This window comes from Rhinoderma darwinii, chromosome 10 (assembly GCF_050947455.1).
Source record: "Rhinoderma darwinii isolate aRhiDar2 chromosome 10, aRhiDar2.hap1, whole genome shotgun sequence".
Taxonomy (NCBI): domain Eukaryota; kingdom Metazoa; phylum Chordata; class Amphibia; order Anura; family Rhinodermatidae; genus Rhinoderma; species Rhinoderma darwinii.
In genome coordinates, this window is record NC_134696.1 from 54350382 (window position 1) to 54375932 (window position 25551).

At 44.3% G+C, this 25551-nt stretch overlaps 1 protein-coding gene across 1 annotated transcript in view; it reads right to left on the reverse strand.

The window, feature by feature from the left end:
* Positions 1-5956: 5956 nt before the first annotated feature.
* Positions 5957-25551, reverse strand: part of LOC142661461 (uncharacterized) — a 29040-nt gene continuing 9445 nt past the window's right edge. Inside the window, exon 2 of the mRNA XM_075838859.1 lies at positions 5957-6139. Coding sequence (XP_075694974.1) covers positions 5977-6139 — 163 coding nt within the window. The 3' untranslated portion in view covers positions 5957-5976. The remainder of the gene's footprint in view (positions 6140-25551) is intronic.

Consider the following 25551-nt stretch of genomic DNA (forward strand, 5'->3'; position numbering starts at 1 on the left):
GGAGCACCTAGAGGATTTTGGGGCCACCTTTTTATTAGAAAATATTTTAGGCACCATGTCGGGTCTGAAAGGCTCTTGTGGCGCCAAAACAGTGGAAATCCCCCAAAAGTTACCCCATTTTTGAAACTGTACCCTTTGAGGAAATTATCTAGGGGTATAGTGAGCATTTTGACCCCGCAGGTTTTTTGCAGAAATTATTGGAAGTAGGCCGTGAAAATGAAAATCGGCATTCTTTCAAAGAAAATGTAGGTTTAGCTAATTTTTTCTCATTTCCAAAAGGACTAAAAGGAGAAAATGCACCACTACTTTTGTAAAGCAATTTCTCCCGAGTAAAACAATACCCCACATGTGGTCATAAAAGGCTGTTTGGACACACGGCAGGGCTCAGAAGGGAAAGAGCGCCATTTGGCTTTTGGAGCTCAAATTTAGCAGGAATGGTTTGCGGAGACCACGTCACATTTGCAAAGCCCCTAAGGGACCAAAACATTGAAAACACAAAAAAAGTTACTCCATTTAGGAAACTACACCCCTTGAAGAATCCATCTAGGGGTGTAGTGAGCATTTTGAACCCACAGGGGTTTCATAGATTTTATTAGAATTGGGCAGTGAAGATAAAAAAAATTTTCATTTTCTCAACAAATAAAGGAATAAAAGAACCCTAACATTTGTAAAGCAACTTCTCTGGAGTACGGCAATACCCGATTTGTGGTCATAAACTGCTGTTTGGGCACACGGCAAGGATCAGAACAGAAGGAGCGCCATTTGGCTTTTGGAGAGCAGATTTTGCTGGATTGGTTTCTTGACACCATGTCACTTTTGCAAAGCTCCTAAGATACCAGTACAGTGGAAACTCCCCAAAAGTAACTCGATTCACGAAACTACACCCCTTGATGAATTCATATAGGGGTGTAGTGAACATTTTGACCCCACAGGTGTTTCATAGATTTTATTAGAATTGGGCAGTGAAAAGAAAAAAAATCCTTTTTCTTCAATAAGATGTAGTTTTAGCTGAAAATGTTTCATTTTCTCAACAAATAAATGAAAAAAAGGACCCCAACACTTGTAAAGCAACTTCTCCTGTGTACGGCAATACCACATATGTGGTCATAAACTACTGTTTGGGCACAGAGTAGGGCTCAGAAGGGAAGGAGTGCCATTTGGCTTTTGGAGTACAGATTTTGCTGGATTGGTTTCTGGGCGCTATGTCGCATTTGCAAAGTCCCTGTGGGACCAAAACAGTGGATCCCCCAAGAAGTGACCCCATTTTGGAAACTACACCCCTCAAGCTATTCACCTAGGGGTGTAGTGAGCATATTAACCCCAAAGGTGATTGGCAGAAATTGGTGTGCACTCGATGTTGCAGAGTGAGAATGGGATTTTTTTCCATAGATATGTGCCCAGCTTGTGCCACTGGAGACACACACCCCAAAAATTGTTAAAAGGGTTCTCCCAGGTATGGCGATGCCATATATGTGGAAGTAAACGGCTGTTTGGGCACACTGTAGGGTTCAGAAGGGAGGTAGCGCAATTTGGCTTTTGCAACGTTGATTTTGCTTGTAGTAGCTTTGTCTTACTGGTGTTTCCATTTATAATGTGGGGGTACATGTAAGCCGGGCGGAGTATATAAGGGGCAAAGTCAGGTGGTATAATAATGGGGTAAAAAAAAACAATAAAATAATCCATAGATATTTGTTACGCTGTGACACAATACTTTCTGCACAGGCCGGTGTCGCACTAATAAATGGTCCTTACTTATTCCCCTTTTGGTCCACACTCGGGATCTTTGCAGTTTGAGGAATTTTGCTGGGTAGTATTGTCCTGGTATAATACGGGCACCCTCGCTTCCAGCAGATATGTTTGGGCCCTCCCCTTCCTGGTTCCCTAATTTTAGGGGCCTTGATAATTCGCCACTTGAAACAGAAGAAACGTTCCCCTTGGGCCGGCACAACTGCATATTTTTATTTCCTGGCTTATTGGAGCCTTAACTAATTTTATTTTTTCATAGACGTAGTGGTATGACGGCTGTTTTTTTTGCGGGACGAGCTGTAGTTTTTATTGGTACCATTTTGGGGTACATGCGACTTTTTGATCACTTGTTATCCTTATTTTTTTGGGAGGCAAGGTGACCAAAAAACAGCAATTCTGGCATATTCTAGCTCCGGTTCCTGCCGATAGATCGGGTGTCCGCTGTAACATACAGCGGACACCCACTGCTGATGACGCCGGCTCAGCGTCTGAGCCGGAAGCTGAGCCGGCGCCATCTTGCCGATGGTACGGAAGCCTCTTGGGCCCCGCCGACGATGGGGCATAGGAGGATTCCATTACTGGCAGACCGGGAGGTAAGTATTAGCCCTCCGATAGCCTTTGCAGCCACCGGCAACCCATCGATCATGTTGCTGGGGTGCCGGTTGCTATAAACTCCTCATATGCTGCGATCTCTACTGAACGCAGCATGTGAGGGGTTAATCGGTTGGTACGGAGGCTAGCTCCGGTCCTGGCCGATACCTCAGGGTGCCAGCTGTAACATACAGCTGTCACCCGGCAGTGATGTCGCTGGCTCAGCTCCTGAGCCAGCTCCATCTGTTTCACGTACAGTTACGTGTAGTTGCGGGAAAACACCATCTCCCATCACGTAACTGTACGTGAAATTGCGGGAAGGGGTTAACAGGATGTGGCGCAGGTAATAGCATTTTATACCCTGAATCCCCCTCATTCCAAATAATTTTCCCTTCAGTTTTAAACGTGTACAGTTTCCTGTCAGCTTATGTTACGCTATGACCATCAACAAAGCGCAGGGACAAATGCTGCACGTTGCGGGCGTGGACCTCAGTGTCAGCTGTTTTGCGCACGGCCAGCTCTATGTGGCTCTCTCCCGTGTTTACTTTCTTTGTGTTTGAGTATGGTCCTAGGCTAGGAGTATACTTATAAAAAAACGGCATCGGTACGTTTTTCAGTGGTCTGAGCATACGAAGTTGCGAGCACAGCTAGTAGTTAATAAAAATAATACCCTCCAAAATACAGATGATGCAATTGGCCATAACAGTTGTAGTAAAGGGACAAAAATGAGAAGCCAATGTAGAAAATATAACTTTTGCATTTGAGAACTAATGATTAAAGCTGATTTTCCAACCACCTTTTCATCATATATCTGTCATCACGTCACCTGCCATGAGTTATATTTCTTGCAATATTATGTTACAAACATTGATCAAAATGGTTGAAAACTGCTATTTTGGCTAATCTCTATCTGCCTTAGAAATGGCTTTTTAACGCTTTGAAGTCTTTTATATTTTAGCCACTTTTTCTCATCATTACTGAACATGAAGCAAGTTTATGTGCAAACATTACCAATTTGATGGAATTAAAACAATTTTGAATATCAGAGGTCTTGACAGTAATGTAAAAGATTTATGTAAAAAGGTAGCAGTAACTTTTGTTTGCATAGATGATATTGGTGTTATGTCTTTTCCGAACAAATTTACTACTCCAGTGCTAACTAAGTATTGCCAAACTCCGGATGAATACTTTAGCTTATAACACCTTGTACTAGTAGAAGAGGTGGCTCTTGTATAAATAAAGTATAGTTTACATAAAACTCTCACAGATACAAACATCTTTGGAATTAACTTATTAGTATGGTTACGAGGGTGGCAAAAGAACATACAAACACCATGCAGCTGTCAACCCTGGTCAGATTTGAACCTAAGTCTTTAATGTAATAAAGGCACAGTGCTAACCACTGATCCACTTACTGAAGGGCAACTTTTATCACCACAGTCTTATCTGGCCATGATGATGGTCAGTAACTGACAGAACTGAGTGATTTTGCCTCTGTCCTGTTCCATGGTACTGGTTGACTAAAAATGACCACCTTTGAGCTACTTTGGCTACTGAGGTAAGACAAGTTTCCTGTCATCTATAAATTTGCCTATGAAATGTATTTCATGGAGAAAAGGCCCTTTTGATCTCTAAACCATGGGACAAAACTTAATGGCATCCAAATATTTCACAGAGCAGGTCAACATATTTCCTGCCAGTGATAGAGAATACCCATAACTGAATGTGAGGACATATCACACCTCCACGGAGGGAAGAATAACACCAAATACAAATTGTATCTGCAAAAATGTATGAATCCTTTATTACAATAAATCCTAAAAACACATTGGCCATCAGGACCTAAAATGAAACAAACAATTAAAATACACTGATATGGAAAACAGAAAGGCTATTCAGAAGATAACATATACACAAAAATGCTGTATATATAGCAGCAAAGCGGGTCACTAAATCAAACAAGCTGTATGTGTATAATAGAAATCTGCAAACCTCACATAAGGTTCAAATACCCATGTCGTCACACAACAGCATGAAATAGACCCACCAATGTATAGAAAGGGATGGCAGCAAACATCAAATACAATGTGTATGAAGCTACATAGAAACCAGGAAGTCACCATGAATCAAAGTAAGGTCCCAGAAACTATACCAACCCATGTGTAGCGTAAATAGCCTAAAATGAATTCCACAACAGGAGCCCCGACGCGCGTTTCGCGGTAGCTTTTTCAAGGGGTACATATTTCCTGCCAGTGTCTAAGGATCCAACAAAAGCTGTAAATTGCCATTTCCATAATTATATCATCTGAAATTGGGACACATACTATAAATTTGTTTATCATGAGATAGCAAGAAGGCCATATGAAATTTGTTTTTAGTTTCAGGTTCCTCCTTCTTCTAGTGGTTGCAATTCCAGTAATAAGACTACAATAGGGAATTGTTATTTTAGATATTCAGTGCTATACTTCTCTTTCCTTACTTCATGCGTTATAAAGACAACTTTCACAATTCTTTGCCCAAACTGTACTCTCATAAATATTTTTAAAAAAAAGAGAATAAAATTAAAACCAAACAAGAAACCAATCAAGAAAGCTAATTAAAATTAAGAGAATTCTTACAATGTAATTGCTTTAGCTGCGTTCCCAGCAGAACCCCTGGAAATAATTGTATAGTGAAATTTAGTAACATTGGCTGTGTGGTTCTCTAAAACAATAGGTGGATATAGTGTCTCAGACCCTCAAATTTATCGAGACCAAAGAATCAACCCCCAAATTTGTTCAGAACCCAGATGTGACCCTCAAATTAATTTAAAACCCAGACTCAACTCCAAAATTAACTCAGACCCCATGATTTGTTCACATCCCAGACACCACACCCTAGAAATTATTCAGACTCCAGATTCTACCACAAAATTTATTCAGACCCCCGAATTGACGACCAAATTAATACAGACACAAGATTCAACTCCAAAGGTAACTTAGAGCACAAACTCAGTCCTCACACGGAGACGGACCGTCAATCACCCTGTTGCACAGTTGTTCTTCCTCCAAGTCAGGCTCCTCCTTGGAGTATGTGGCCAGGAAAGGAAGGGACGGGCACCAGCGGCCAGCTCAGGCCATCGGATGTGAAAGGACAGGTGGGGCGATGTAGTCTGCAAGCATCAGCATCACACACTGAACCACCAAATGGTGAAGAGTGGACAGACAGGAGTCCGAGAGGTCTGTCGTATTTGCTGGAGTCTCCCGGGCTCCCTTAACTTTGGCCATGGTCGCATTCCATGAGTCTACGATCATTACGCCCATGCCTACACTGATACATTGTAAAGGCCCAGCTGCTGTGTGAGTAAGGCAAGGACAGAACCAATTTTCAGTCATTTTTTAATAACATCTTGAAAATGGTGAGGAATTGAAACACAAAGAATATTAGTTGGTTATGCAGTGATTTTATTTACTGTTATTATGTCATATAAGCTAAGTATGAATTATGAAAATCAAGTTTGATACATCTTGTTTGGAATGTCTAGAAAAATAATGTGTGGCTATATATATCCCATCTATCAGACTACCCGCAATGCAGATACAATTTCTGATCCTGAAATACAATATTTTATAACAGACATTTTTTTTAGCATCCATGTTGTCAGTTAGCCACAGAAAGCTGTATTGTGTCCTCTTCATATATACCAGCTTCTAATGCTTTCCGAAGCTTGAACCAGAAGAATTCATGGCCCTCGGGGTCTTCGGGCCAGTTAATGTATGTATTCTGCTTTATCAGCTTCCTTAATTTGTGATAGGCAGAAAGTCTAAAAAAGAAATTGAACAACATAATGAGCTGTGAGGATCTCTGGCTGTGGGAATAAAAGCCTATCATAACACAAAAGACGTTCTCATCACACAAAGGCCTCAATGGCTTTTTTACTAATGGGATTTCTAAAAGCAAAACCATCATGAAACAGGACATGACAGAATCCGAGAGAAAATAAAGCAGATGAAATCTCTGTCTCACACTCAGATATCTCGAATCTCGAGCTACAAGAGTTCATCACAGGACAGGAAACACATTTTTGGAGAAATTATTGCTATGATCCTTCTGTTCTACTATAAATAGCTCACTTGATTTTTCTGGTCTTTCTAACTGTATACAAATGATTGGTAACATTCCAGCCTTAAAAAATACATAATGATGTATGGTATTTGTGAAGAAAATCTGCAGATATTATTTTAGTTAGAAATTATATTATGCTTACCAGCATGAATACACTGTACTCAAGTCAAGCGTTGTCCATATGATCTGTAGGGCCATATAGACATCATAGAGCGGGGACCTACTCTGCAAACCAGATCAGTCAGACATTAAGAGCATCTCTGGCTGACCTGACCCAGGCTTTTTTATATGGTTTCCCATTTATTTGAATAGATGCCATGTAATACTACCTCTTTCCCGGTAGCGGCTGGGTATACAGCTGAGTAAAACCCCTTTAAAGAGGCTCTGTCACCACATTATAAATTCCCTTTCTCCTACATAATCTGTAATGTAGATAACAGCAGTGGTTTTTATTTTGAAAAACTATCATTTTTCAGCAAGTTATGAGCAATTTTAGATTTATGCTAATTAGTTTCTTAATAGACAACTGGGCATGTTTTTACTTTTTACCAACTGCGCTTTGTACAGGGGAGTGTAGGAGGCTGACCAATCAGTGACCAATCAACGTCATACACTTCTCATCGTTCCAGTCCATTGTTACAGTGTGATTGTGCAGTGAAAGAAGCTGGGCTGGAACGATGAGAAGTGTATGATGCTGATTGGCTACTAGATATATCATTCCTGTAAATTGTTTCCTCTCACCGGAAAATGTATAAATATTCAGAAAAAGATTTGTGAAAATATCACACTGGGTGATAGACATGATGAATATAGTTGTTGTAATGACTTTGTTATGCTGTTTGCATGTTACTTATTTTCTCTTTCACGGTTATAAAACAGTAATAAAATAAAAATGTAAAGTAATTTAAAATAAAATGTAAAAGTAATGTAATAAAAAAAATACCTTTAGATTTACCTTTTCTCTTCTGTAATATTGGTTAAAGGTCAAGTACATTTTGAATCTACTTTACAGGAAATGCTAGTGCTTGTTTGGCAATTTCTAAAAGTGAATCTGTTAGGTTTTCTATGCTGCCATGTTTGAGAGCAGCATAGGATAGATGAGGAGACACTGAGCTCAGGAATATATTGTTTTCTATAATTTGATTCAGCCGGTGATTGGCAGGCCACATGGGACAAAACGACGTAATCTCAGGGGGGCGCCAGGAACTCATCGCAGCAGCGGTCACATGGGACAAATAGACATCCTTTCAGGAGGCTGGAAGAGAGGCGTCGTAGCACCGGTCACATTGGACAAAAGAACACCATCTCAGGAGGCCAGGACGTGATGCTGCGGGAGACCAGGGGATATGGTATTTATTTTAAATTGCTTCTTCTCCCTTTCTTTTCTAATCTGTAAAACAGCAGTCAGTGGCCGCCATTTTGTTGATTTCTGTATCTCCAACCCCAAAAGTTTCACATTTTTGGAAAATTTTGACCAACGTTAGACAAATTAGTTTAGGATCAATTCGCTCATCTCTGCAGTAGAATTCCATTACAGCAGAACATGCAGAGATGCCAGGGAAATCCACGTTTAGAAAAGATATTTAGCTATAATAAGACTTACAACTACTTTTATTTTTAGGTAAATTCTAACCTAGAACTTTCCTGTGAACCATTTCCACTCTCTATTTTACCACAAGCAGCATGCACACTTTAAATGTACTTAAATGTAATCCTATTGCGTCAATTTGGCTCTAATTACACTACTTAGTTTATAAGATCTTCAAGACATGGATTACCAGCATGCTCAGTTTATATACAGATCTGGAATATTCATTCTAATACTTAAAGAGGCTCTGTCACCACATTATAAGTGGCCTATCTTGTACATAATGCGATCGGCGCTGTAATGTAGATAACAGCAGTGGTTTTTATTTAGAAAAACAATCATTTTTCACCAAGTTATGACCTATTTTACGTTTATGCTAATGACTTTCTTAATGGACAACTGGGCGTGATTTACTTTTGACCAAGTGGGTGTTGTGGAGAGAAGTATATGACGCTGACCAATCAGTGACCAATCAGCGTCATACACTTCTCTCCATTCATGTATTCAGCACATAGTGATCCTGCATTGTTCACTATGTGCAGTCACATACACACACATTAACGGTCCTGAAGTGTCTTGACAGTAAATAGACATCGCATCCAACCAGGACGGAATGTCTAATCACAATCCCGACACTTCGGTAACGTTTGTGTGGGACTTACAGCACAGCAAGCGTAATCTCGCGAGATCTCGCTGTAAATGACAGCCCAGCGTGATCTCGATGTGCTGTGTGAGTAAGTCCCACACAAACGTTACAGAAGTGTCGGGATTGTGAATAGACATCCCGTCCTGGTTGGACGCGATGTCTATTTACTGTCAAGACACTTCAGTAACGTTAATGTGTGAGTATGTGACTGCACATTATGATCTAGCACGATCACTATGTGCAGAGTAAATGAATGGAGAGAAGTGTATGACGCTGATTGGTCAGCTTCATACACTTCTCTCCACAACACCCACATGGTAAAAAGTAAAAACACACCCATTTGTCTATTAAGAAAGTCATTAGCATAAATCTAAAATAGGTCATAACTTGGTGAAAATAGATCATTTTTCTAAATAAAAACCACTGCTGTAATCTACATTACAGCGCCGATCACATTATGTACAAGATAGGCCACTTATAATGTGCTGACAGAGCCTCTTTAAAAGGCAAATCCAGTCGAAATGATCTTCTGATATGTCATAAAAATATATACTGTATGTGAGAAGATCCCTTTGGCGAAGTCTGTGATCTTGGACCACCACTTATCTCCACAGTGTAAATGTCTCTATAGGACACTTAAACCCCTTTGGTACTATTTAGAGATTTCAGTTAGGACATGTTCAAACCCACGACAAATCTGCATCAAGATCCGCATGTGCTGCAGTGCAAGGGGTGAAATCTAATACAGAAATCCAGATGAAATCTAGACATATAGGACATGCTGCAGATTTGAAAATGTATAGAATGCCCTGAAATCTACACAGATTTTTTTCCGCTGTTTATAAATGGTTTTTTTTTTTTAAAACCTAATTCGCTTGCATCGAAATGTACTCTGCATAAAAGGTCCTTTAGAATGTTGTGACAGATTTTCAGAAATCTCTAAGCAGTGCCAAAGGGTTTTAAAGGGGTTTTGCCATCTGAAATATCCCCATCAGGATAACCCCTGTCCATATGTCCTATGGCTATGGCCTAGTTCACCCTGAGTTTTTTGCAGGCAGAAAAAATCTGCCTCAGAATTCCTTCTGGAATTTTGGGGCAGATTTTGAACTGCGAGCACTTCTTTTTCTCTGTGTTTTTCGTAGCCTTCCTTGCCCGTGGCTGCTGAATATAATGCAACAACCGTGGTCAAAAAATGCTGCAAAACACATTCAGAAATGAGCGCCTTGGGTTTTTTCTGCCTCCCATTGATTTCAATGGGAGGTCAGAGGTGGAATCTGAAGGAACATGCCACTTCTATTTTCCGCGAGTGGCCAAAAGCCGCTTGAGAAAAACAAGTCTCTGTGCCTCCCATAGAAATAAATAGGGAACAATTTGGGCTGTTTATTGGCGTTGATTCAAACATGGTTTACGAGTCAAAATCAGCGTCAAAAATCTCTGTGTGAACTAACTTTATATTTTTTTTATCCATTTGTCTATTTAGGTTTTGCAGCCTTATTTATTTATGACAAATAAAGATTTATGCTTTTGTGGTTGTCTAATAAAAGAAAAAAATTGAAATCCTTGATATCCTAAGTAGTATATACATGTACATTTCCTGGTGCCAGTAGTACATAAAGTTTTCAGTCCCTACTGACCGAGTCCTGGTCCATGGTATAATGTTATTTGTATATGCAGTGTGTTCACAGAATTTCTATTAGCTCAAACCTGCCCTAATTCCATTTCTCCTGGGGAAGCATGCGTGGCCAGCTTCAGTGGTGTAAATACCGCTGTAGCAGCCATGGCGGCTGCTACGGGGCCCGCGGCATGAGGGGGCCCGTGCCTGGTGGCGCCGCTAGCAGCAAATATGGCTGCTACAGCAGTAGCGACGCCACTACAGGGCCCGCGCTGCCAGGCCTCTAACATTTATAGGGGGCATGTTGTGTCGCTCACACCGGAGGGGGCCCCGGTGCTAGCGACAGCCATCTCCTCCTGCAGTAATTGTACCTGCATCTATAGCACACAGGTACAAATGCATGCATTAGCGCTGAATGGCACCTGACCATTCAGCACCTTACAATGACGCTAGCGGCGCGATGACATCATGGCGCCGCTTGGGTCTTTCAACCCCAGCAAACTTGCTCAAAAGAATGCAGGTCTGCATTGCCACCGGACGGCGCGGGAACTGGATTATGTGAGTATGTAAAGTTTTCTTTTTTTTCTAATAAATCTGTGTGTGGCATGATCTACAGGGGGGCTCTATCTACAGGGGGGGGGGGGGTCTATATGTAGGGATGTGGAGCACTATATACAGGGGGAGCTATATCAAGGACACTATATACAGGGGTGGGTTATATGTGGAGCACTATCTATAGGCTAAGCTATTTGTAGGGCACTATCTTTAGGGGTGGGCTATATGTGGGACACTATATACAGGGGTGGGTTACCTGTGGGGCACTATCTACAGGGGGGCTATATGTAGGACACTGTCTACAGGGGTGGGCTATATGTGGGCCACTATATATAGGTGGAGCTATATGTGAGGCACTATCTACAGAGGTGGGCTATATGTGGAGCACTATCTATAGGGGAAGCTATATAATGGGCAGCACGGTGGCTCAGTGGTTAGCACTATTGCCTTGCAGCTCTGGAGTCCATATGTGGGCACTATATACAGGGGCTCTATGTGGGTCACTATCTACAGGGGGGCTATGGGGGCTGTCACGGTGCGTGGTGTCGACCCACTGGGCCATACCGCTTAGCGGGATAGCAGCTGGCCAAACAGGTACAATGCAATGTCCATAGTCCAGAAAGGGTACCTGAGGCAATGTAGACAGTAGCAGTGAATTCAGGCTAAGATGGGGCTCCGATAGTAGACACTGACACAATAGATGCAGCAGAAGACACAACACGACTCCAACTCTTGACGGCACAGTAGCACGGGATACAGGGTACAGGCAGCAGGAACGGGTAACACTGGGAACTGGAAAACACTAGGAGACTATTTGCAATGACAAACTTTAGGTAACACAACAACGCTCAGGCAATGATCAAGAGGGCAGATCCCCGTTTATAGTCCAGCAGCATTCTGGGCTAATTGCAGATATTCTGCAAATGTGCATGCACTGGCCCTTTAAGGCCGTGCACGCGCAGGCGTGCGCCCTGCGGGAGACACTGTTCGTACCAGGAAGTAAGTGCGTCTCTCTCAGGAGGGAGATGCCTCCGAGAACTCACTCGTCCATGGCCGTGGCCGTCAGAGGGTAAGTCAGGACGACGGTCCGCGGCCATAGACGTTACAGTATCCCCCCTCTTACGCCCCCTCTTCTTGGGACCAGAGCAGAAGAGAAATCTCTTCACGAGGACAGGAGCATCGATGTTCTCCTCTGGCTCCCAAGACCTCTCCTCTGGACCAAATCCCCTCCAATCCACTAAATAAAACGTCCTACCTCCTACTTTCTTGGGGGCCAGGATCTCTCTCACCTCGAAAGTACCTGACGATCCGCCAGGAGCCACTGCGGAACTAGGAGTCCTAGAGAAGCGGTTCATGACCACAGGCTTCAGCAAGGAGACATGAAAGGAGTTTTAGATCTTGAGGGTAGGAGTCAGCCGAAGCTTCTAAGAGACGGTATTAATTTGCAGCAGAATCTCGAAGGGTCCGAGGAACCTGGGGGCAAACTTGCAAGACGGCACCCTCAGCTGGATATTCCTGGAAGATAGCCAAACCTTAGTACCTGGAAGAAACTGGGGAGGTTCTCGTCTTCTAGTGTCTGCCTTTTTCTTCATGCGATCAACCGCCAGCAAAATAGAGGATCGTGTCTGCTGCCATATCTGCAGAAAGTCCCTGAAAGTAGAGTCAGCTGCAGGCACCTCGGACATAGTGGAGACAGAAAGAGGTATTCGTGGATGTTGATGAAGAACGTACCGGAGGTGGTGGACTCACTAGTATGGTTATTATAGGAGAATTCAGCCCAGGGAAGCAGCTGCACCCAGTCATCATGCTGTCTGGAGATAAAGTGCCGCAAATAGTTCTCCATAAGCTGGTTAACCCTCTCGACTTGACCATTGGACTGGGGATGGTAGGCCGAGGAGTAGTCCAACTTTACATCGAGGAGACCGCAGAGTGCTCTCCAGAACTTTGTGGTGAACTGGAACCCTTGATCCGAGACAATATGCAGAGGCAAGCCGTGCAGACGGAAGATGTGTTGAACAAAGAGATTGGCCAGTCGGGAAGCAGAAGGCAGACCAGTCAGTGGAACAAAATGAGCCATCTTGGAAAATCGATCCACCACCACCCAGACCACACTGCATCCAGCAGAGAGAGGCAGATCTGTGACAAAGTCCATTGCAATATGTCGCCAGGGGGCATCAAGCACAGGCAGTGGTTGGAGCAGACCAGCTGGTCTGGAGTGGGCAACTTTATTTGCTGCGCACACCATACAGGAGGAGACAAAATCCATGACATCTTTGGGCAGCGTGGGCCACCAGAACTGACGGGCAATTAGGTCTTGGGTCTTACGTGCACCTGCGTGACCTGCCAGCTTGGAACTGTGTCCCAAGCGAAGGGTTCTTCCTCTGTCTGCCAGACGTGCAAAACGTAAACGTACCCCTAACTTGCAGAGGGTTGACAGAGAAGATGCAGGAAGGGTCAATAATATTCTGTGGGGACTCCACAGCGTCCTCTGTCTCAAACGACCTAGACAAGGCATTGGCCCTCACATTCTTGTTGGCAGGTCGGTAGTGGAGCTCAAACTGGAACAGAGCGAAGAACAGCGACCACCTGGCTTGACGAGGATTCAGCCGTTGAGCCGTCTGAAGATAGGTGAGGTTCTTGTGGTCCGTGAAGAGCAGGATTGGATGAGCTGCGCCTTCTAGTAGGTGTCTCCACTCCTGCAGGGCCAGCTTGATGGCCAGTAACTCCCAATCTAATCGAGTAGTTGCGCTCTGCGGGAGAAAAAAGCTTAGAGTAGTAGCCACATACCACAGTCTTGACTTTTGAACCTCTCTGGAACAAAAGTGCGCCAGCACCAACAGAGGAGGCGTCTACCTCCAACGAAAACTGTAGGGACACATCAGGATGATGAAGAATTGAGGCTGACGTGAAGGCCTTCTTTAAGCTCTTGAACACGGCCTCTGCTTCTCGAGACCACACCTTGGCATTAATGCCCTTTTTGGTAAGGGTAGAGATGGGAGCTGTCAATGAGGAGAAGTTGGGAATGAATAGCCGGTAGAAGTTGGCAAATACCAGGAAGCGCTGTATGGCCCTTAAGCCTTGAGGGCGTGGCCATTCCAGGACAGCCTTTACCTTCTCACAGTCCATTTTCAGGCCCTAATTGGAGATGATATAGTCTAGGAACGTAGAGACTTTCTTTCAAACACGCACTTCTCCAGCTTGGCATATAGGTGATTCTCCCTTAATCAAAGCAAAACCTGGCGGACATGTCTTTGATGAGTTACTGGATCTGGGGAAAAAAATCTAAATGTCATAGAGATACACCACAACACAGACATAGAGGAGATCACGAAAAATGTCATTGACGAATTCTTGAAAAACCACGGGGCGTTACACAGGCCGAAGGGCATAACCAGGTATTCGTAGTGCCCATCACGTGTATTAAATGCAGTCTTCCACTCGTTATCCTGACAAATCCGGATTAGATTGTAGGCCCCCCGCAGGTCTAGTTTAGAAAAAAAATTGCCCCCCGTATGCGATCAAACAGTTCAGAGATTAAAGGCAATGGGTATCTGTTTTTTACCGTGATCTGGTTGAGACCCTGGTAGTCAACTACCAGGGTCGGAGGGATCCGTCTTTTTTCTTGACAAAGAAAAATCCGGTTCCAGCCGGGGATGAGGATTTATGTATGAAGCCCCTCTTTAGATTCTCCATAACATAGGCAGACATTGACTGGGTTTCAGGTAAGGAGAGAGGGTATACTCTAACGCAAGGAGGGGACGAATCAGGAACCAAGTCAATAGGACAATCATACGCTCGATGTGGTGGCAACGTCTCTGCGTCCTTCTTGTCGAATACATCTGAGAACTGGGAGTAACAAGGAGGCAACCCTGCCAATGACTGATGCGGAGGAGACTGAGGCAGATGGATATGCCCCAGACAGCGGTTGAGACACTTGGGGCCCCACTGGAGAACTTCTCCGGTGTTCCAATCCAGGAATGGGGCATGTAGACGGAGCCAAGGCAATCCCAGCAGCACGGGGTTGACGGCCTTGGGCAGGACAAACAGGGAGATGAGGTCAGAGTGAAGAGCTCCCACTTGAAGCCTCAGCGGCTTGGTCACAGACAATATTGAGTCGGGCAGCAGAAGTCCATCTACCAAGGCAACGGTCAACGGCTTCTCCAGAAGGGTAGTGGGCAAGTGAAGAAGATCCACAAGGTCTTGGCGTATGAAATTGGCTGCAGAGCCAGAGTCCCGGTAGGCAGAGACCGGATGGGGCCTCTCGCCAGCGACAATGGTCACAGGGATGAACAGCTTGGAGGAGAGTTCCCTATCGAATGCTGTTTCTCCCAGTGTTGTCTCTCCAACCAATCCTAGGCGTTGGAGTTTTTTGGCTTCTGGGGACACAGACACAGAGTCCAGAATTGTGCCTCCGCTGTTTCTACTGGACAGACAGTTTAAGCCGATCCACTTGCATCGGGACCTTGGGTGGAGCAGTAGATGAAGGCAAGAGGGGTTGCTGGAAGTTGGGGGCCAGTCTAGGAAGCCTTCTCTCTTGTCAAACCTCTTGGGATCTTTCTCTGAGCCTCATGTCCACTCGGGTGGCAAGTAGAATTAGGTCGTCCGAGGTAGGTGGTAGATACCGAGCAGCAAGTTCGTCTTTGATCTCGGATGATAGGCCATGCCAGAAGGCAGCTACTAATGCTGTTCCAGGACAGCTCTCCTGCCAGGGTCCGGAAGTGGATGGTGTACTTGCCCACGGAGGCATCTTCCTGGTGAAGGTTCAGCATAGCAGTAGCTGCCGATGAGAATCGTCCAGGCTCCTCGAACACAGTGCGGAATAACCACACAAACCCCTGGAAGTCTCGGGTCCCTGTCGTTCCCAGATTGGGTTCGCCCAGGCCAGGGCCTTGTTGGCAAGTAACGAAATAATGAAGGCGATCCTGGCTCCGTCTAAAGGAAATGCTCTGGCGTGAAGGGTGAAGTGGATATGACACTGGTTAAGAAATCCCCTGCACGTGCTTGCATAGAAATGAGGTGGCAGTTGCAGCGAGAACCGAGGATCAGAACCGGAGCTGCCAGGAGATGTAGCAGGAAGATCAGTCGGAGAGGCTGGAACAGGAGCAGAGAAGGAAGCAGCTAGCGCCCCTATCTGCTATGCCATGGAGTCTACTGCCACAAGAAGTTGATCCTGTCATGCTCGCAGGACTTGCAGGTCTGCCTGCATGGCTTGGGAGAGAGACAGGCACTTAAATTGACCGGCGGGGTCCATGGCCTGAGCGTACTGTCATGGCGCGGGGTGTGGAACCACTGGGCCGTACTGCATGGCAGGATAGCAGTTGGGCAAACAGGTACAATGTAGACAATAGTGGTGGATTCAGTCTAAGATGAGGCTCCGATAGTAGACAGACACCTGGCGGGGTGTGACAAAATAGATGCAGCGGAAGAAACAACACAACTCCAACTCTTTATGGCACAGAGGCAACGTAGCACGGGATACAGGCAGCAGGAACGGGTAACACTGGGAACTGGAAAACACTAGGAGACCATTTGCAATGACAAACTTTAGGTAACACAACAACGCTCAGGCAATGATCAAGAGGGCAGAGCCCGTTTTATAGTCCAGCAGCATTCTGGGCTAATTGCAGATATTCTGCAACTGTGCGCGCACTGGCCCTTTAAGGCCATGCACGCACGGGCGCGCGCGCCCTGCGGGAGACAGTGTCCGGACCAGGAAGTTTCTCAGGAGGGAGATGCCGCCGAGAACTCACTTGTCCGTTGCCGGGGCCGTCAGAGGGTAAGTCAGGACGACGGTCCGCGGCCATAGACATTACAGGGGCACTATCTAAAGGTGTGTGTGTGTGGGTGTGTGTGTAACAGTGTATGGTACTATTATAATCAGGGATACAGTGGATGGCGTTATTACAGTTAGAGGTGCAGTGTATGCCGCTATTATATTTAGGGGTGTTGAGAATTTTGTCTTCGTTTATAGGTGCAGAAATGTTTCTAAAAGTGAGAAGCTGAAGACATCTGAGCGGAAAACTGCAGAAATGAGTCGTGGAGAAGTCATCATAGAGGTCTGGACTGGATGGAGAAGAATACAAAATAAGAACTAGAATCTGAGACGTTACCGGTGAGTTACTTAATGTAAATATTTATTCTGCCTCTAATCAGTAATGTAGTCACTGTATGATCTGCAGCGAGTGGATGGGTGGTTTGATTTTGATATGATTTTTTGGCACTATATATAAGGGAGGGGAGCAGGGTGGCACTATATTCAAGGGGGAGCATAGTGGCACTATATATAAGGGGGAAGCAGGGTGGCACTATATACTAGGGGGCTGTGTGGCAGTATATACAGAGGGGCTGTGTGGCACTATACACAAGGGGGAGCTGTGTGGCACTATACACAAGGGGTAGCTGTGTGGCATTATATACAAGGTGCTTTGTGGCACTACTAAGGGGCGCTGTGTGGCACTACTAAGGGCGGGGCTGTGTGGCACTATCTACTAGGGGGCTGTATGGCAGTATTTACAAGGGGAGGGCTGTGCTGCTATCTACAGGGGTCTGTGTGTGGCGCAATCTACAGGGGTCTGTGTGTGGCACTGTCTACTAAGGGGGGGCTGTGTGGCACTATATACAAGGGAGGGGGCTGTGTGGCTCTATATGCAGGGGGGCTTTATGGCAATATCTACACAGAGGGGCTCTATGGCACTATCTACAAGGGGAGGTGGGGGTCGCTATCTACAAATGGGGTGTGACACTGTCTACAGGGGGGGCTGTATGACACTGTCTATATGGGGCTGTATAGCACTGTCTACAGAGGGGGCGTATGGCACAAACTACAGGGGGCACTATCTATAAGGGGGCCTGCGTGTAGCACCTGGTGGGGGGCCCCAGTTAAAAGTTTGCTATGGGGCCCAGTCTTTTTTAGTTACGCCCCATGCCAGCTTATTACACTAAGAATATGGTGATGTTTTGTGATCACTAATATTTCAAGCAATTTGCTGTTTTCATTGTATTGTTATCTGTTACATATTACTAACATTCTGTTTTGGACTCAGATTTTACTGATATCAGCTAGCGGGCACTAAATATATCCAAAGGCATCTTCACATCCTCATGTTTGACAGGTGCCCTCTAAACGTTGTGTGGACTAAGAGGTCCTACTTCAAGCGGGGAGTCGTGGTGGTGAGGAGATCAGTATGAGCTTTTCACATGACTTACTAACGTGGTAGTGTGCTCACTACATTCAAAACAAAGTGGGGCAGATTTACTTTTCAAAATGCACCAGAATTTTGGCTGAAATTAAGCTAATATTCTGGGATACATGCCGTGCATGCACCACATCTATTAACTGTTTAGACACTTTTTCCGACATGCTCGACAGGGGGGAATGTAGTGTAGCGAGAAAAGGGACAAAGTTTAGAAAAAAGGGGGTTGCTTAAAATGTAACACCGTGTGCCAAAAAATTCGCCAACATTTTTGCACTAGAAACTAGCATAGACTAAAGGTGGTCTTACATGGGCTGATGAGGGCTGTGCAAACGAGCGCCGATCAACGAGACAGGTCGTTGATCTGCGCTCGTTTGCTCCTTTCACAAGGGGCTAGTATGGGGATGAGCGCACGTTTCTCTGATCGGTCATACCCAAACATTACTATCATGTCAGCAGCGCATCTCCCTGTTTACACAGGGAGATGCGCTGCCGACAATGATAATATCTTGGCATTTGAAACGATACAATCAGCTGATGAATTAGTGTTTGCTCATTCATTGGCTGATTGTTGCCCTTATTACACAGGACAATTATCGGGAACGAGCGTTCTGATAATTGGCCAGTGTCAAAAGGCCTTAAGCCAACTAAGGGTATGTGCACACGATGAGAGGCTTTTACGTCTGAAAAGACAGACTGTTTTCAGGAGAAAACAGCTGCCTCGTTTCAGACGTAAAAGCTCCTCCTCGCATTATGCGAGGCGTCTGTGACGCTCGTAAATCTTGAGCTGCTCTTCATTGACTTCAATGAAGAACGGCTCAAATTACGTTGCAAAGAAGTGCCCTGCACTTCTTTGCCGAGGCAGTCAATTTACAGGTCGTCTGCACAGTACGTCGGCAAACCCATTCAAATGAATGGGCAGATGTTTGCCGACGTATTGGAGCCCTATTTTCAGACGTAAAACGAGGCATAATACGCCTCGTTTATGCCTGAAAATAGGTCGTGGGAACCCAGCCTAATAGGTGGTATAAGAAAAAGAAAACTATCTGCCATGTCTAGCTAGATGCGCCAAGTTTATCATACAGTGTGCACCACTTTGATAAGTTTTGTACGTTTTCTGATTGCCTTGTCTTAGTTTACACTGTCTAAAACGTACACAACTTAGTAAATCTGCCCGCTGAGTTTTGCATTACATTTTCGGGTCGGCCAGCCGCGGAGTGCCAGCCGAGGAGTGGCACATGGCCGCTTCCATTGTTTCCTATGAGCCTGGACCGCTGAGCACGGCTGTAATAAGACATGTCCGTTCTATCTGCGGTCCAGGCTCCTGGGCCATGCACAGACCGGGACACCTCGGTCGTGTGCATGGGCCCATAGGAATGAATGGGGCCACAATTCTCCCGTGGATTTTCGGGGGAATTGCGGCCGCAAAAGCACGTCCGTGTGCATGGGGCCTAATAGAATATGTGTGATGCACTTCTGCAAGTGCATAGCGATGTTAAAGTTAAGCACCTTGTCTCAATGTAGGTTCATCTCAACATATCTACATGGAGCTGTAGTCAATTTGTCGGGAAACTTTTTTATTATTTATTATTCTCTGTTGCTTATATAGCATCAACATATTCTTCAGTGCTGTACAGAGACACAAATACACGCTTAACCTATCTGTATGTTTTTTTAGATTGTATGTTTTTTCTAATAATGTGACCTTGTTCCTCTCTCAGCATTTTTTTAATACCATGTGTACTGCTTTTGGAAATGCTTATGGGCGTCTGCTGGTTGGCCTACAGAAAAAGTCCCTGGGTGTCTTTCCTGTTTTTAGCTATACTGGTCCGATTGTGAAAAATAACCAAAGAAATATTGCCATCTAGAGGCTATTTTAATTTATTTCAGTTTTAGTGAAAATTAGCAAGAATAATTTTTTTTTTTAATGTACTTGTTAGGCTTCGTTCACATCTGCGTTGGGGTCCCGTTCTGACGTTCCGTCGGAGGTTTCCGTCAGAACGGGACCCTGAGCAGACACAAACTGACACCGAAACCATCGACTATGATATTGCTTCTGGCAAAAGGACGGGTCCGGTGCACAACAGACACAAACAGAAGCGATGGGCACCGGATCCGTCACCATTGAAATTACTGGTGATGGAATCAGAAACCTCTGGTTTCCGTCGGTGGCAGTTTGTGTCTGCTCAGGGTCCCGTTATGACGGGAACCTCCGACGGAACGTCAGAACGGGACCCCAACGCAGATGTGAATGAAGCCTTAGTAGGCTTGAAACCACTAAACCACCAGCAAGCTGTTAATGCAGCTGGTGTTTTGTGTACCAAACCTGCCCACAAGAGTAAATTACAACTCGCGGCATCGGGCGCATGCACATTGTGCACATGAAGCTGAGGACAGTATATTTTGCTTGACTGCACATGCGCAATGCGTATGTGCCTGATCCCATTCCCAGTCTCATCTCGGTAAGTTGTGAATTAGCTTACTAACTATTCTTGAAATACTAAACCTAAGCTGAATAACGCCATGCTGGTGGCTTAGTGGCTGCAAACTAACTAAGAGATTCCCAGAAAGTGTGCATCAAATCACATATTATACATTATATCTAAACCTGTCTCTTCACTTACTAAATAAGTCCATAGGGATCTATCTGATTCACCTCATATTTCTAAAACTGGCATTTACACTACACTAAACCACAGTGGAGGTACTAAACCTTTGAGCAACTGAACCATTGACGGACTAATGCACAAAATCACTGAGCGCTATATACTTTGACACTTTTCTCCTGGGCACCAGAAAATGGGGCACCAGACCATTGAACTGTATTCACATAGGAAAATCCAATGTCAGATGAAATGATTAGGGATAAAGTAAATTCTCTATTGAATGTCATCTGCTAAACCCAGCAAGAAGTGCAGGGCCGCCTCAAAAACAGTACAAATCACTGGGTCTGGATGGTATACACCCCTGCGTCCTGCAGGAAATAAGTACCGTGATAGACAGACCCTTATTTATAATATTTAAGGATTCTATAATGACCGGGTCTGTTTCACAGGACTGGTACATAGCAATTGCTAATATTCAAAAAGGGGTCAAAAAGTGAACCAGGAAACTATAGACCTGTAAAATATCGAGGGTTTTCTAAGAGATGCTATTCTCCAGTAACTCAATGAAAAAAACTTAACGCAGAATCAGCATGGGTTTATGAGAGATCGGTCCTGTTAAACCAATATGATTAGCTGCTATGAGGAGGTAATATATAGACTAGACCTGGGTAAGGCTGTGGATGTTTTGTATCTAGACTTTTCAAAGGTGTTTGATACTGTGCCACATAACAGGTTCGTATATAAAATGAAAAATCCTGGGACTGGGGGAAAATATGTGTAATTGGATTATGAACTGCCTCAGTGATAGAAAACAGCGGGCGGTTATTAATGGTACATCCTCAGAGTGGGACGCAGTTACCAGTGGGGTTCCACAGGGGTCAGTATTGGGCCCTCTTCTTTTTAATATGTTATTAACCCCTAGGCGCACCACGACGCAACTGTACGTCCATGTGGCCAGTGTCTTAGCGCACAGGGACGTACAGTTACTGAGTGGTTCCCGGTGCACACTGTCGGCGACAGTGTGCTCCGGGAACCGGGAGGCCAGCTGTCCCTGACAGCTGACACTCCACTCTATGCTGATCAGCGGCTTATTTCCGCTGATTTAGGCAATTAACCCCTTGATTGCGGTGATCGATTGCAATCACCACATTCAAGGGTTTCTATCTCATCGGCAGACCTCATGATGAAATCGTGAGGTTTTCAGATGGCTAGCATGGCGATCGGAGGCCAAGTAATGGCCTCCGTGTCTGCCATGTACGGAAGCCTATCAGGATCAGCCTCCTGATAGACTCCCTGTCAGAGTGACAGGACGTCACTGCCATTCGCGATGCACACTGTCGATGACAGTGTCTATGACAGTGTCGACGACAGCGTGCATCGGGAACCGGGAGATCAGCTGTCCCTGACAGCTGACACTCCACTGTTGCCGATCAGCGGCTCATTGCCGCTGATTTCGGCAATTAACCGGTTACATGCGGGGCTTGATTGCGATCTCCGCATGTAGGGGGTTTGTAGCACATCAGCAGCGCCCATGCAATTGTGGGGGCTGCTGATGCTTGTGATGGCACCCGGGGGCCAGACAATGGCCTCTGGGTTAGCCATGTATCTGGATCAGCCTCTGCCGGTCCTCGTAGACTAACTGTCAGAGTGACTGTAACGTCACACTGACAGTTGGAATACGTTACACTACCTAGGTAGTGTAATGTATTCTAGCAGCACTCAGAGCTGCAGGTAAAAAAAGAAAGTGTAAAAAGTAAAGAAAAAAGTAAAAAAAAAAGTTAATAAAAATGTTTTACAAAAGTGTAAAAATAAAAGATTTTTTTTTCCTATAAGTCTCTTATTATAGGGAAAAAATGAAACCGTTAAAAAAAAAGTACACATATTTGGTATCACCGCGTTCGTAACAACCCAATCTATAAAACTATAATGTTATTTTTACTGCACGGTGAACGCCGCAAAAAAAACAAACTAAAAACTATGCCAGAATCACTATTTTTTGGTCACCACCCCTCCCAAAATATAGAATAAAAAGTGATCAAAAAGTCACATGTACCCGAAAATAGTACCAATAAAAACTACAACCCGTCCCACAAAAAAACAAACCCTTACACCGCTTTTTGGACTGAAAAATAAAAAAGTTACGGCTCTCAGAATATGGTGACACAGAAAATAAATTATTTTATAATGAACTGATTTTATTGTGCAAACGCTGCAAAACATAAAAAATCTATATACATATGGTATCGCCGTAATCGTACTGACCCGCAGAATAAAGTACAATTGTCATTTATAGCGCATTATGAACGCCGTAAGAAATAAAGAATTTAAAACGCCAAAATCACTGTTTTTGGCCACCAAAGCTCTAAATAAAATGTAATAAAAAGTGATCAAAAAGTTGCATGTACCAAAAATAGGTACCAATAAAAACTACAGCTCGTCCTGCCATAAATAAGCCCTCACACCGCTCAATTCATGGAAAAATAAAACAGTTATGGCGTTTGGAAGGCGGGGAGTGAAAAACTAAAATGTAAAAGAAAAAAAGGATCAGTCCTGCAAAGGTTAATTCATTTCTATTAAAAAAATAAATTATTACCGAATGTGGGGTATTGTCATACTCGGGAGAGATTGCGTTACAAATTTAGGGCGACTTTTTCTCCTTTATGCCTTGTGAAAATGAAAAAATGCAACATTTTAGTGGACAAAAATTTTTAGATTTATTTTCACGGCCTAATTCTACTAAATTCTGCAAAAGACCTGTGTAATATAAATGCTTACTATACCCCTAGAAAAATTCCTTGATGGGTCTACTTCCAAAATGGGGTCATTTTTGGGGGGTTTCCACTATTTTGTTCCCTTCAGGGCGTTGCAATCGCGACATGGCACTAAAAACCAATCCAGCAAAATCCAAATGGCGCTCCCTCCCTTCTGAGCGCTGCCGTGGGTCCAAACAGCAGTTTATTATCACATATGAGGTATTTCCGTAATCGGAAGAAGATGCTTTACAAATGTTGGGGTGTCAATATGTCACGAGAAAACAATCTCAGAATCGCTTGGATAGATAAAAGCATTCCGGAGTTATTACCACATAAAGTGACACATGTCCGATTTGAAAAAAATCGGCTGTGCCACAAGGCCAAAACAGGCTGCGTCCTAAAGGGGTTAATGACCATGTAGAGGGTTTACAGAGTATAATTTCAATATTTGCAGATAATATTAAGCCTTGTAAAGTAATCAACACAGAGGAGGATAATGTAATACTAAAGAGGGATTTGGGGATGCTGGGGTTGGGGCAGAGAAATGGCAAATTACGTTTAATTTCAATAAATGTAAGGTTTATGAAACAAATTCTACAATTATGCATGAAATAGTAAAACACTGGGTAAAACTACTACTGAAAAATACATGGGGATATTGGTGGAGAGTAAACTCAACTTTAGCAACGAGTGCCAGGCAGCTGCTGCCAAGGCAAATAAAATCATGGAATGCATCAAAAGAGGCATAGATGCTGATGACAAGAACATTTGCCTCTATACAAATCACTAGTCAGACATGAAATATGGTGTACAATTTTAGGCACCTGTGTATAAGAAGGACATGGCTGAACTACCGTATTTTTCAGACTATGAGGCCTTATTCACACGAACGTGTGCGTTTTGCGCGCGCAAAAAACACTGCGTTTTGCGCGCGTTGCAGTTCCGTGTGTCATCAGTGAATTCTGCGTAGCTGCGTGATTTTCACACATATGCCATCCTTATGACACGTGGTTTCGATGCTTAGAAACTGCAATGAATGTGGTGCTTTTTTTTCCCATTCATTTATTTAACAACTGTAGCCCGAATCACACGCGACACACGGAAGTGCTTCCGTGTGCTGTGCGCGATTTGCACGCACCCATTGACTTCAATGGGTGCGTAATGCGCGAAAAACGCCCAAGTTTAGGACATGTCGTGAGTTTTACGCAGCGGACACACGCTGCGTGAAAATCATGGAATGTCTGAACGGCCCCATTGACTAACATAGGTCCGTGCGACGCGCGTGAATTTCACGCGCGTATCACGGACGTTAAATACGCTCATCGGCGGTGCCGGCCCCCCCTGACCGCTTCTTACTTAACTCCTTCCCGACCCATGATGTGCCGGTACATTGTGGAGCAGGGGGGGGGGTGATGTTTGGAGCAGGCTCATGCGCTGAGCTTGTTCCATACATTGCAGATGTCGGCTGTATTTTACAGCTGACACACTGCTCTAACGGCCGGGAACAGCGATGGCGCTTTCCTGGCCATTTAACTAGTTAAATGCCGTGGTCCGCACCTATCTCTAGAACGGGCCCCCTAAACCCCGTTCTAGTTTACTCCTCTATCTCCCGGCCACTTCCTGGTTAGGTGGTCGGGAGTTACGGAAACAGCCGAGTGCTCGCGGAGATACGCTGTTTGGATAACTCCCATATAAGTGAATGGGAGTTACGTTAACAGCGTAGCACCGCGAGCTAGGCTGTTTCCGTAACTCCCATAGAACTGAATAGTAGTTATGGAAACAGTAGCATGCTACGCTGCTTCTGTAACTGCCATTCACTACTATGGGAGTTACGGAAACAGCATAGCTCAGCGAGTTACGCTGTTTCCATAATTCATCCATGTATTGCAGTGTATTGTACCAGCGATCTAATGATCGTTGGTTCAAGTCACCTAGGGGAAATAATAAAATGTATAAAAAAAAAAAGATAGATACATTTTCAAAAGTGTAAAAAAATATAAAAAGTAAAAAAATTAAAAACGTAATGAAATAAAAAGTGATAAACAAATCGTATGTACCAAAAAATGCCTCTCAGAATGTGGTGAAATAGAACAAATTATTTTTTTTAACAAAAAGTTTTTGCTTTGTAAAACTAGTAAAAGTTGTAAAATATGAATT